This window comes from Patagioenas fasciata, chromosome 8 (genome assembly GCF_037038585.1).
Source record: "Patagioenas fasciata isolate bPatFas1 chromosome 8, bPatFas1.hap1, whole genome shotgun sequence".
In the NCBI taxonomy this organism is placed as follows: domain Eukaryota; kingdom Metazoa; phylum Chordata; class Aves; order Columbiformes; family Columbidae; genus Patagioenas; species Patagioenas fasciata.
The window spans coordinates 31,402,602-31,416,698 of record NC_092527.1 but is presented as its reverse complement, the minus strand read 5'-3'; the positions used below and the strand labels follow the sequence as shown (position 1 = coordinate 31,416,698).

Genomic DNA, 14,097 nt, shown 5'->3' with positions numbered 1-14,097 from the left:
TTTCATTTATGTGTTTAATGTTCAGAAGGCCAGAGAACTCTCTCTTACCATGTGAATATACAAATGGAATTGAAATTCCTAAAGATCACTATGTTTTTCTCTAATGACAGTGTTAATGAATAGCTGTACAAGGTACATTGTGTCTCAGGTACATTTAATGAGCTTGGGGACCCTGCCTGGGGGACATTACTATTAGCATTTCCCACCTCAGCACTGTTGTTTGGTGCAATTCGGAATTCAGCTCAGCTGAAGTCTCTGGGGATGAGCTTAGCATTAGGATTGTTTTGATTGTTGATGTACAAAAATCAAAGTTGCAAAGCTAGTAGTACTTGAAAGCATAGTCTCTATTTTTTTTTTTTGTGATATCCTATTGTGTTCTCCCTTTGATATCACAAGTTAGTTAGTAATAACTACAGAAATATGAAACCTTCATCTTAACTTTCACTGTACGTGCTGAATCATGGCTGTTTATCCTACTAACACCACCACATTCCTGTTAACATACAGATGAAGGATCAGTACATCCCCTCCCCCATACCACTGTCATCTGAATTATAATTGCATTTTATGTGTTACTGATGATGAAAAGCTGGTTGGGGGAAATCAGAGCCTTTCATGCATTTTTAAATCCACTGCTGAAATTCCACAAAAATGTATGAAAGTTGACCTCGCCTTCATGATGACACACAGCACTACAGTCTTCTAAGGCACCCCCAGTCACACCAGTTTAATTATTCTGCATAATCCTGAGACACTGTAGTTATTGATTCCTGTGGAGCACGGAAGATTTGCTCCTGTAGAAAAAACTCATAAGTGAGTCGAGCTGGCACAAGTGGCAGGTGGAATGAATAGTTTGATTATTATAGTTAACTGTTTTGTTCTAGAGAAAGAAGCACATGTGAAAAGTATCAAGCTATTTGCCTTGATAAGGGACATGTATCTTTTCAGTTTCTGATTTTAAAAAGTTAAGAACATCTCTGAAAGCAGGAATTTACACAGGAAAGCATGTTTTTCAGTACTTGATCAAGTTGGACTTAGATATCTGTTTAAAATTAAGCATATGTTTCAAACAGACCAAGAATAAACGTGTAGAGATATTCTATTGCAACAGAGATAGCCTTGATGGATATTTTCTGATAGTGACAGGAGAATACCAAAGAGGGGGAAAAGGTTAATCTAAAGAAAGCATAAAGCATTAATCCATGAAGTCAATCCAACAACAGCAGGATATGTCTCTTGCAAAGGATAATTAAATCCATATCAACATGTGTAAGGAAGATGCATAAGTCAGTACCTAACTGAAGACTTAAAAATCAGATCCGAATCATGTGAATCAAAATTAAGAACCTTGAACTGTCTTTCATCATTTTAATACTTCTGTTTAGATACAAACGCTGGAAGTCTGTAAGAAAAATTCAGTATTACAGCCTTCTGGGCAAGATGCAGATGGACTGTTTGAGAATCCTGCTATGTGGGCCTCACATCACAATACTGAGAGCTGCATAAAGTAATCAAAATGTAAAAACATTGTTGCAAACTGTATGGGCTGTTTCTTGATAGATCCCAGGGCAGGAAGCTTCATAAAGTTTTCTGGAAGCATCCAAATCTTGTGTACACTGTAGACATTTATTCTTTTGGTAAGATGCAGCGAAAATGTGCATTTGGCTTGTGAAGCCAGGGAGAGGAAGGAGGGAGGAGAATATTTTATATATGCTTTGAAACCTCCCTGGCAGTTAACGAGAAAATCCCATAGAAAATATGAAATTTCTGAATTATATTTTAGTAAAAAAAATTGTTGTATAGGTAAAGGGCATAATATAGGGCCTTGGGAAGTTTGTTTTTAATTCCCAGGGCTTCTTTTCAGGGTAAAAGAAGTACTCATGTGCTTAAAGTTCAGCATATTCATAAGTCTTTGGCTGGACTAAAGGCTTTATCAAGATTGTGGTGTTCTTCAGGTCATATCCAAGATGGTGCATGCTGTATGTTCCTAATAGAAGGTAAAGAAAAATACATCAAAAATACTTTCGTTTTTTTCAGCTATTGCAACTGGTGGGTGATCAGTTTAGGGTGATTAAAATACGGAGATGAATGCAGAGCTATCACCACAAGCAGCCACCTGGGCAAATTTTGCCCTTGATGCCCAAGAGCAGTAGCGTTAAAGACCTCTTACAGTGAAGGCCAGAGAGGCTGCCCAGAGACAGCTTGGTGCTGACTGCGTCCAAGTGCTTTGCTGTCGCTGCACAAGTGATGCAGGGAGTTTTGTGTCTGCCTAATTGAGCTAAAAGCTTCAGAAAAACCCTATCATGTGGTATTTAGCTTGTCAAAATGACAAGCAGCAGTTGGAAAAAGCAACAGGAGAGGTTTTTGCAAGATGTATGTATATACATCAAATTGTTGCAAAACAAAACTTCTCTTGGTAAAACAGCCACTTGCACATGGCTTTGGAGAGCTGCCTGAGGCAGAGACAGCTGGGGTTGATGTAGATCAGGTGTAAGCTGTATGGGAAATGTTTTGATTTTGGCTCACCTGCTCACTCTGCCTGTCTTATTCTGCCTGTGCTCTTACCTGGCACAGATAAAATATTAAAATAAGTTTAAAAACAGGCTCCTTGTTTTTCTGACTTTTTTCTTCTGCTTCCTAAGCTAAAATTTTAAATGTCAGCTTTTCAAAATGTGGCATTTTCAGAGGAGTGTTATAGCCTGGGTCTTACTGAGTGGAAAATGTATTTCCAGTTCAAAGGGTTTTGAAACAAAACAGAAAAGGCCAAGACAAATGGAAAAGACTGGGGGAAGAATAGCTGAAGCTCTTCTCTAACTAGATTTTCAGATGTGGCTGTCAGCATCTTTTCTCCCTAGGGAATGCAGAAGAAAAATTGAAATCTAAATTTTACATGGCTTAGAAGTTGCTACCTTGCCTGGCAACACCTGTAGACACTGTGGGTTTTGTGGCTCTGGACAAAATGAAGAGAAAAAACACTCATTAGAGCACAAATTTTGACACTTGCAGAAACAGAGCTGCTCTAAAATGTCGTCACCCTTTGTATCTTGCAATGCTACCTCAAATATGCAGAGGAGTATACCTGAACCTAAAATAGACTTCAACTGCATGATCTCAAATATACTCAGAGATGATAAAGCCAGTAGTGTCACTATGATGGTGCATTTTGACCAAACTACACATCTTCTTTCATGTAACTCAGCTCAACAAAGGACATAATTCCATGCTTAAGGCCCTCTTCTGTGTTCCTAGTGGCTTTTCATGAGGACTGGTTTGAGCTTCTTTGCAAAACAGGTAGGAGCCCTTGCCTCAGTGATTTGTGTCTCAAATAAGAATGTAAGCAGGTGCTTAAACTTCTAGTAAAGCACGCAATGGAAAATTTGCCATGACCTTTGCTGAATGGAGGGCTTAGTAGTTTGCATTGATCAGACACCGTTCTGAGGTTTGAGAATGCGTCATTAAAAGCTCCAGATGTTACCAAGTTAATTACTAAGAGAAACTTAGTGAAGAACTACACAGGGGCAACCTGGAGCTGCATTTATGTGCAAGATTGCCATGTTTCATTCTAATAGGATATTCAGGTTGGACTTCTCAGTAATGTTTCAGCAGCTCAGGGTTCCTTTGCCATCACTGGTGTTCTCAAGAGGAGAACAGGGAGTTGCTGTCTTTATCTTCAAGACACCAGGAGGGAAATAGCATCAGATATCTGCAGGAATCCCCAGACACGTGCCTCTGTTAACGGATATCTTCCCCTCCAACACCTTCAGCCTCGGATCCTCCAGAACAGAGCAACACCATTATTTTTGTTTCATCTATTTGGAAGAAACTGAGCTTCCAGCAGGGTGTGAGGGCAGTGTGATGACTAAAACTTCAGCCTGTAAAAAGAGAACATCTGGGAAAAAGTGTCTCGCTTGTCATCCCCAGGTGTAGCTCTGCTCCTCCCATCCTCCATTCAGGCAAGATTCCACTATTTCTGCCTTCACAACAAGTTACAAAAAGACTGAGAGAACATGAGGAATATAAAGCTTATGTTGTAATTCTCTCCTATACTCATACACACACATATTTCCCTTTCTGATGCGGAAACCTGCCTGATACCAACTGTTTACATGGGTACCTTTCATTCCAGTTGGTCATCCAGAGGGCTATTCCTCAAGGGAAAGAAAAACAAAACCAAACAAACAAACATGCCAAAAAGGAAAAGGAAACCAAAGTAAATTAAATGTCCTTTCAGCCAATTTTATGAACAGCCCTCAGCTATTAATTTACCGGCATTCTTCCAGATGGTGTGAGCTGCTCCATGGCAACAGCCAGCAAGCATGAACATACCCAGCATAGCATCCCACAGAGCCACTAAAGGGAACTTTCAAAAGGAGCAGGAATGCTTAAAGTTAGCACAAGGTACTGCATCTTACCCAAAAGGGAGAGGATCTATAGCAGGTATGGTTGTTACATAGGTCAGTGTAGGCTGTGTAACTATTTGGCTGTCAGAAACTGCCCTTACCATAGACACATCACTGCCTTGTAATATGAGGTATCTTGCAGTTTTTTCTAGTATGTGAGGCATAGGTTACCGTGATTTTTATTTGTATACAAGCGTGACTCACTTCTCTGTCTTTTGAACAGGTTTGCAACAAAAAAAATTGTTCATTGTAAAGCAGAATAAGGGAAATACATCGCTCCCCTCTTTTGGGTTTTAAAAGCCTTTTAGGGCTGAGTGACTCTGACATTGCATTTGACAAAGTTGTGTACATGTACACCAGGCTGAAATTCAGTTTCAGAAGTGCAAGATTAAAACCTATTTTAAGATTGTTTCACATTAGCAGAACCCTATTCTGGTATGGAGAGAACAGATCCCTGATGTCCTTGGCTTTTGGTTTGTGGTGATGGTCTTTGTTTATGATTTTGTTTCCCAAGTGTGACTTGTATTTATTTGTTGCAACAATTCTGGAATGTGCTAGATTAGCAGCCCAGGAGACCAATGTCACAAAGTGACAGAGTTATACCACAAACCCACTCCAATGGGATTATCTCTAGGCAGGAGAAGAAGAGTTTAATCAGCTCTGTCAATTCATTAGCCCTTCTCTTCTGAGGCAGGCATAAAAGGTCACACTTAGTGTCAGTAGTGCTGGTAGCTGTTCCAAAATAAACACAAATCCAGGTCATTTTATATCAGGCCACTGAGCAAGTCATAAACTGCTGTAAGCTGTCATTATCATGTGAGGCTGAAGCGGTTCTTTTGACGGCCCACCACTTGCATATGGTTGACCCTTCCCCGAGGACTTCTCAGTTTTATCTTTCTACTTTTTATGGTTTTAAATACAAAAGCTGGCAATGTGGGTTGTTCCAAAGACTCCTGGTGCAATATCAATAGCTACCCATGTCCTGGAGACTTGTTGGGGTGAGCACCATTCCCCACTACAACCCCACTCTTCGCTAAAAGGAAACCCAGGGGAATGTACCAGTATAGTTGCCAGATGATCCCCCATTGCCACGGTGATTTGCAAAGTAGGGCTACAACACACACCTTGGAGGACAACCTCCTTCACACTGCAGCTGAGTCAGCCCCAGGAAGGGGGGTCACTCTCTGATGGGTGCTGAACAAGTTGATGAAGTGACCACCTTTCCTCTGGCAACATCAGACCTTGTGACTATTCTCCAGTTGTGGTCGAGGTCACTCCACTGATCCAGTCTTTCTCAAAAAAACAGGAGAGTCTATTCTGACAGTTTCTCTTTTCTATTCCCACAGGGAGACCTTCAGAGATCCCTCATTCAGGTGGATTTTGGAGACGGCACTGCTGTGTCATATGCCAATCTCAGCTCGACAGAAGATGGGATCAAGCATATTTACCAGAATGTGGGCATATTCCGAGTGACTGTGCTGGTGGAAAACAGTCTGGGATCTGACAATGCTGTCCTCTATCTACATGTAACATGTATGTATGTTCATACTCATTGTTAGCTCCTGTCATTCCTAAAAAAAAAAAATTACTTGTGCTTAGAGATGACATTTGAGGCTTTGTAGCTGGGAGCAGAGTGATGGGATACTATGAGTGTTTGTCTTCCCTCCAGCAAAGGAGTCCAGACTGAGAGCAGCAACAAGCAACAGTGATATTTTCTTTTATACCATGTTCAACCTCTAATTTTTCATAGTCTTATTTGGGACACCTCAAAGGAGTGTCCAACCCTTTCTGAGATGCACCTTCATTAACATGTTTACACTTCCAGAAAAACAAAGACATTTGGATCTTTAATCACTTTTTAAAGCCTTGACTTATATTTTATATATCTGGTTTGCTCTCTAATGAAAAACAACCACATCTGTGATGGAAACCTTTTCGTTGTCATAGGAACTAAAATCTTAGTGTTAAAGAGTATTACAAGAAAAAATATTATCTTCACATTGCTCTGCTGCTGTTCTTTTTAACCTTTTAATACTTCAACTGTCTCTGATTTACAACTGCAATGTTTCTCAAGTCCTTGCATAAAACCAGCAATGTATTCTTTCATATTTTTTCTAGTGCATGGTTATGGACCCAAAGGGTCAACCTATTGTTGAAATTTTGTAACATCCCTAATGGATTTTGGTTTAGACCATTTTTTTTTTTTTTTTTCATACAGCATACAGTGGGGTTTTTTTTGTCAATTATTTATGTTTTCAACTGCCTGCTTGTATGTCAGATGTACTGAGAAAAATGAAATTCCAAAACTTAAAGTTATTCTTACAGAAATTCCACTTACACTCTACCAAATTAACTCCATTTATTATATAGGTAATTTACTACATTCCATATACTTTAACTCCAGTTAAAGTACTTTGTAGCTGTACTTCATACAGCTGCCTCTTCAGGGGAAGAGGGGCAGCTCTTTAATGGTGCACCTTCGTATTGACAGATGGGAGCAGTAGGAGGTATAGGCATAGGAGACAGGAGGTTTATGAGGGAGCACTAGAGAAGCAGGAGCAAATATCTCCCTTCTAAAGCACCTTCAGATCACCATCATAGTGCACCTTTTATGATTTCCTTTACCTGATAGATCCCTGTCTGTGGCAAACATTTATGTCACATAATCCTTCAGCACATCACATGTTTGAAAGGCTCATAATACCTTGCAAAAAATAACTGTATTCATAAATTAGCTTATCGTTAAGCTCAGGATTTTTATCTGGGGGCTTAGCCTATATCACTTCTATGCTGAGGAACTGGTGAATCAAGCTGAACTCTGAGCTTTCAGAAAGCTACTGATTTTTATTTTTAGTATCTCAAATATCATCTTAGGTAGGGTAGAGAAAAAGACCTCTGGTCAGAATAGGCATTTATACACTTTTGTGTAATATCTTGAGTTCTGGACTCATTTTCAAGTTTGTGTCTCTGCATGTGCTTGCATAATTATCATGGGAGCTGCTGAGGGCTCTGAATGCCTAAATTCCCATCTCACTGCTGCTGGTTATGAAAGTCAGCTCAACAGGAGGTGTCTTGGGTTTTTTTTACTCTTTGTAAAGGTCATTGGAAACAAATGGAGAAGTGTTTTGGTGGTTGGTATTTCGCAGGAGGTTCTGACAGCCTCGTGCAAGCAGAGTTTGTAATTGTTTGCTGTTTGACAAGAGATGATTCCATGGGGACCGTTGCAAACCCTCAGCCTATCTGCAAAGTAATGAGGCCATGTAAAGCAACAACTGCTTTCTTGTGCAACAACTGCGAAGTGGAAGGAGAAGACAGGTGTCCAGCCTTTGCTCTCACTCATAATGGTGTTCTGCTTTATAGCTGTTTTAATCAATTTTCTTGATAAATTGAAATCTTAAGGACTGTTTTGATTGTTTAAGTGGTACAGGAAATAAACAATATTCAGATACGTTCCTGTGACTTAGCAGCTGATAGTGTGTGTTTCCATATTGCACGTAGGTAATCCCAGCATAGGACTTAAGTCCTCTGCAATCATTGTAGCCAGGCCCAGATTATATGTGCTTGAACCCTTGGGGAAGTGACAGCTCTAAGGGATATGTCTCACCTTTCTCTACATGACAAGGACTAGGGACTTCAAAACAGGTTGTGTACTGAGCATAGTGCCACTCAGAGTAGCAATAGATTTGCTGAGGACAGAGATGTACAGTAAATCCAGTCCCCTCCAGAGCCTAACACCCAGATCCACAGAAACTTCTAAATCCTGTTTAAATGCTTGCATTGCCACTCAGCTCTCTGCTGACCTTTCTGCTGGGGGTGTATGAGCTTGACCTTTGTGGAGTTTTGTGAAAATACCTGTCCTCACAATAGATGCACACACTGCATTGCAAAGATCCACAGAAACACAGCGTGCAGCCTGAACGCTCAGGGAGTTTTAGGAAGGGCTACTAACTGTACCCCCTTGTTACCAGGTTAATACATGTGTCTGCAGCCAGATCTGGGCCTTTCAGCACCCTTCCCTACCTGTGGCCAACAGCCTTGCTGAGGGGAAAACTGCAGACACTGACCCACAGTCCTTGTGATCTCAAAGATCAGTGAACTCTCCATCCCATGCCCTCCTCATCCTCCTGCAGCTACGGCACCAGCACAGGGCAGCCTTTGCTGCAGTTGGTCCAGGGATCCAGAAATGCAGGTTATTGTGAGGTAGGAGTATTTTGGGGTGGATGGACTGTAAACTACGTATAAACTGCTTCTCTAGCCAAAAAACTGTCTCTGAACTGTCCTCACAGGTCAGAATTTTCCTCTGGAAAGTTATGTATTTGCCTGAATGCTTCAGAATAACATCACCTGCTCAAGTGAACCTTTTGAGAAGCTTCACCATTTCTGTTGTCTGGCACTTGTACACAGTTTTTTCCTGGGGTAGGTGAAGGTCTGTAGTCTCCATGGGCCTGCATGAAGCTCAGAAATGATTTCTCTTCAAACTTACCTGGGAGAAAGCAGCCTCCTACCAAGCAAAGGGCCTATCCAGAGTGAGCTATCCCCATCTGCTGGCCAGAGAATAGTTGAGCATTTCAGCCACTTTGACCCATCATCTATTTGCACAGAAATACTGAGGTAGAATTGCCTTGCTTGAGCCACTTTCTTGTTCTTTCATAGCCAGCATGTGGTGGAGGTCTGAGGAGAGGTTGGACACCCTCTGCAGTGCAGGGTTATTTGAGATGTATTCAGAGCAACTGTGCAGTTATGTTGGAGTGTATTAGACTTTATCTGGGCTCCACTGCCTCTGCTGCCACTGCACAGTGTTAGGCTGTGCTGACATTGGGCATTTGGCAAACATTCCAAAGGATACTAGACCTGCAAAATATTTAGCCTGAGAAGCAGCCATTTTTCAGGTCTCAGGGTCTTGATGAGAGCAGGCATGGAAATGTGTCTGAGCAGGGGAATGCCATTAAAATCATAAGGGTGAAATTCTGGCTTCTCATGAATTTTCAAGAAGTGTGTTTACTCCTGATTATAAAAGGAAAAATGAGCCTTGGTTAGTCTGATCATGGATAAGTCTTAATTGGGCTGCATCAAGTTAAGCAGCAGCTGTGTCTACAATCCAGTGAAAGCTGCATTTCAGTAATAAGCCAGGGACGCTGGTCCTTGTTTATGCTGGCATTGTTTATACAGTGTGATTTGGGAGAAGTTTGGTTGTCTCTCTCTCTCTGCCTGTGAGTGCTGTATAGGGTACAGGGTGCTCACTCCAAAATGTGTGATGCTCCTTTAGGCCAAAAAGCACGGTCTAAATGCTAATACAGGCATGGCTTATGTCTCGAAAAATCCTTTCCTGAAATACGCAAGATCCTATAGCAATACGCAAGATCCTATAGCAATGTATCTCAGCTCCATCTGGACAATGCAATCCCAGGCTGTGGTCTCTGCTTCTCATGACTGGGTAGCTTGCAAATGTAGACCATGTATATGTGGTCTTAATTTGTTTAAGAAACCTATGTCCCCATAGACCATGTATATGTGACCTTAATTTGTTTAAGAAACCTATGTCCCCATGTCACCTGGCGTTTCTTTTTTTTTTCTTTCGCTGTCACTCTCAGGACAACTGTTCCTTTCTTCTCTAAGTGAACAGTCGGGACATGTTTTAAAAAAAAATCTGTAGGACAAGATGTAGCAACAAAGGCCCATCTGTCTCCAGAAGATGGGAAATGTGTAACCCTGGGCATAATGTCACTTGTCGAATGAATTATGTTCTGTTTATACTGAAGAAATAAAAGATTTTATTGGAGAAAAGAAGGGAGTATAAGGTAACATTAAAATGAAGACACTCAGTGAATAGCTGCCTTCAGACAGAATTTCAGTGGATAGAAACAGATACACCGCTGCTGAAGTTCACCAGATCATAGCAGTTTGCATTAGGGATGCTTCATGTTCACTGAAACCATTTGTCCTGCACATTCTTATGTCTTCACAGTAAAGATGGAGTTGACATAGCAAGGTTCTGCGCATATGAAGTTGTATATAACATGCCTGTGTATATGATGTTCATTCAGTGAAGAGTCCAAGGCTTGCATCCCCAGGTACAGGGATAGCTGCTGTTCTAGGAGGAGCAGATTTAAGCTTGTCTCTCTAGAAATGGCACCAAGCTGAAACATTAACTGTCATGCCCCACAATGATTTGGAAGACCTCTCCCCTAAACCAACGGATATCCCCTCAGCCCCCTTCTCCCCCAGGTTGACATTTCAGAGGGAGGGAATGCTCACCTGCTGCTTGTGTCTCTGCAGGCCCCTTGGAACATGTTCACTTATCTCTGCCATTTGTCACCACAAAGAACAAGGAGGTCAATGCCACGACAGTGCTGTGGCCAAGCCAAGTGGGAACACTTACTTACGTCTGGTGGTTTGGGAACAACATGGAGGTTTGTATTCCCTATGGACTGAGATCAAAATAGTATCAGAGGAGCTCTCTTACTGAGCGGGGAGAGAGAAACGGGTCTGGGAAAGCTTCTAAACAGTCACACATGCAATAAAATTAAAAACCAGAGACTGAGAGGCTAAGGGTTCTTTGATGTACCAACTTTGAAATGCAAGAACCACTTTTTTTTTGTTGCTGTGGCTTAGCTGTAGTGTTTATTGCCATTTCACACAAATTGCCAATAGCTTTCTTGTTGTCTTTACATCCAAGGTACATGTCATGAACCAAAATCCAGAAGAGCTTCTAGTGTGTTTCCAATGCCCCCCACCCCAACAACAAAACACACAAACAAAAAAAGCTTGGGTTTGGGAGTCGGGTTCAGGAAACTAAACTTTCAAATTAGAGCTGGTTTTATATCTGGAACTAACTTTACACAGCCTTAGAGTTTAAACCTCATTTCTCTGGTGACTAACAAGGGTAGAAATTGCAATCAGTTCTGTGCCTTCCCTTAAATTCTAAGCCCAGTCCTGAGTCCCCACACTCTGTGCTAAAACACATGTGCGAGAAGACCTTTTTATCATGTGCTACCAGTGAATAAAACATATCCCTGCCTCTGAGCTCTGCTCAGTTATGAGAATAGCATGCACCACCTTCTGTCACCTCTGTGCTTGTGGTGTGGGTAAATCTGCACAGGCATTATACATGTTATTTTACATATCTTTGTGGATGAAATACCCAGAGAACCTAATTAGTCTCTGAGGGGAGACATTCTCGTGGATGTTGTAGAGCCAAGAGGGACCTTGAACCACACATGGTTATCTTCCGTAGAATGCAGGTCATCAGAGATTTTCATCAGTACTTTTTGCTTTATTTAACTCTTTATGATTAAGGCAGAATCTGACTTCTTGTTGTTTTGCATTAATAATTTCTCTCAGATGATGGAGAATTCACTGCTTCTCTTTCTTACCCTCTCCCCTAACTCTTTCCCCACAGCTCATTATCCTCAGCATTAAACACATGCACCGTGTTTGTAGTCTGTATTTATCTAGCTACAGTTTCAAGCTGTTGGATCTTGTTATTCCTTTGTGTGTAGATTAAAGAACCCTCTGTACTATCAGAAGTCATCTCCCCCTATAGGTACTCACAGGCTGCGATTGTCACCTTTTAACCTTCCCTCTGATCTGCTAAGCTCATAAGTGATCAGAGTTGGTCTACCTCTGTTCTCATTGAAGCGAGAGTTTTACTACAGACTACAATAGCAACAGAGTTTGACTTCATACTGGGTGCTTTGATGATCTCACCCAGAGTTCATTAATAAGTGAAAACAGAAGTTAGGGCAGAGACTGCTGAAAGGAGGCACAACTCATTGATGAACTGTTTTTGTACAGTGAAACAGGATGAGGGGACCTGTGTCCTCCCTAAACACCACCACTTTCCAAAAGTGATGTCTCCATGGCTAAGAATAACATGGGAGAAATCTTAATTTGCCTCCTAGTTCTGTCACAACCTCTTTGAGATGACCATAAATCACTGACAGCTAGATATGGGAAAAGTGTGGGACACCTGAGCAGTGAGCCTTGCAGGTCATCATATTATGATTTGGGCCTCTCTGGAGACTGCAACAAAGATGGACACTATAACATGGGTTCCAGAATATGCTGCATGCTAAGTGGGAAGTAAATATTGGGGTCTTAAAACTTAGCTCCTTTGGAAATTATAGTACCTTACTTTGAGCTTCCAGAGGACATAATTATCTGGATCCCTGGGCCTTCTCCAGAAAATAGTCTTCCATGTCACAGGACTCTTTCTGTGTCTTAAGTTTCCAAGCTGGAACTTACTCTCCAAACCATGCCAACAGGCTAGAGAGCCAAACTAATTTTTACTTTTCAGATAAATTAACTTAATTTCTCCTTTTCTGACATATTTGCAGCCACTGATCACGTTGGAAGGGAGCATCACATTCACATTTTCTGTGGAAGGGATGAACACCATCACCGTTCAGGTCTCAGCAGGAAACACCATCCTTCAGGACACAAAGACTATAGCTGTGTATGGTGAGCCCTCCCCGCTTCATTTTGCATAGGATTCTCCGTAGTCTAGAGCTGCAGAGCCAGGTTACCTGGCAGCAACATGAGGTCTTTATTCCAGAATGCCTGGACTGAGATGGTAAGATCAGTTTTAGTATTATCTCTTCAGCATAGCATCTCTGAAGGCAATTGACTGACATTCGTCCAGATTGAGGTGATTGCAGAAGGTTGATCTCCTTCCCAGAGCACTCTGCATCTGCTCTATGACTATTTGGCCATCCAACAAGATTGTGAAAATGTTAGGTCATTTTGTGAGCTAGTTTTCCTCCTTTTTGGCCAGCAGAGGCCTCTTAACTCTTGCAAAAGCTGTTTAGCTTGAAAGAGAAGTCAATGCTGTGTGCCGTAGTTCTGTACAGAAATCTGTACTGATTTGTTATTGTACTTGGGTCTCAGAGGCAGCTGGGGCACACAAATGTTATATCATATAGTGTAGACGTAGTCTAAGAACCACTGGGAATCCCAGTTTTAGCTGTTTATACTAAGCATAATGATTGGTGTGGGCACCTCTGTTAACAGCAACAGAGATTAAGAAGTGTATTGCCAAGGCTAGTCCTCTCCCCACCTTTATCCCTGTCCCCTTTCCAGTTAAGATTTCAAGTGTTTGTGTCATGTCTAAGAGAGTACAATCCCAGATGCTTTCACAGGGCTTGCCTGCTCTCAGAAGTCAAGATGAAGGTAACATTTCAGTTATATTCCTGACACAGTGCTCTTTCCAGTGCTCTTCCTCCCTTAAAGTAGGGACCCAGCAGCCTTTTTGGTTCTTGAGCAGTGAATCTCTCAGATTCTCCAAATCTCTCGGTGAATCTCTCAGATACGCTGCTGGATTCTCTGACAGTCTGTGCATCACCTGCAGATTAATTAAGCAAAACATGAGCTGCAGCAGGTTTCAGTAGGTTCTGCCCACTCGTGCGGCATTGAGGCATTTCACAGTGTTTACTTACCACTGTGTCATTGTATCTGCAGAGCAATTTCAGTCCCTGCGCTTATCATTCTCTCCGAACCTTGATGACTACAATCCAGATATCCCCGAGTGGAGAAGGGACATCAGTAGAGTAGTCAAGAGAGCACTGGTGGAGGTAAGCGATGTGTATAACCTGCATTACAATGGTTCTAATTTCTATTTTGTGCCTACATTAGGACTGGATCAGCTCTTCTTGCAACATGTCTCTCTGTTTCTACCAACTATAAAAGGCAGTTAGACTGA

The 14,097-nt window shown here is 41.6% G+C and overlaps 1 protein-coding gene across 4 annotated transcripts in view; it reads left to right on the top strand.

Moving 5' to 3' along the window:
* Positions 1 to 14,097, top strand: part of SORCS1 (sortilin related VPS10 domain containing receptor 1) — a 289,286-nt gene that overhangs the window by 251,958 nt on the left and 23,231 nt on the right. For all 4 annotated transcript variants that reach the window (XM_071812134.1, XM_065843558.2, XM_065843559.2 and 1 more), the window contains exons 19-22: positions 5,747 to 5,933; positions 10,677 to 10,810; positions 12,737 to 12,860; positions 13,857 to 13,969. In XM_071812134.1, coding sequence (XP_071668235.1) covers positions 5,747 to 5,933; positions 10,677 to 10,810; positions 12,737 to 12,860; positions 13,857 to 13,969 — 558 coding nt within the window. The remainder of the gene's footprint in view (positions 1 to 5,746; positions 5,934 to 10,676; positions 10,811 to 12,736; positions 12,861 to 13,856; positions 13,970 to 14,097) is intronic.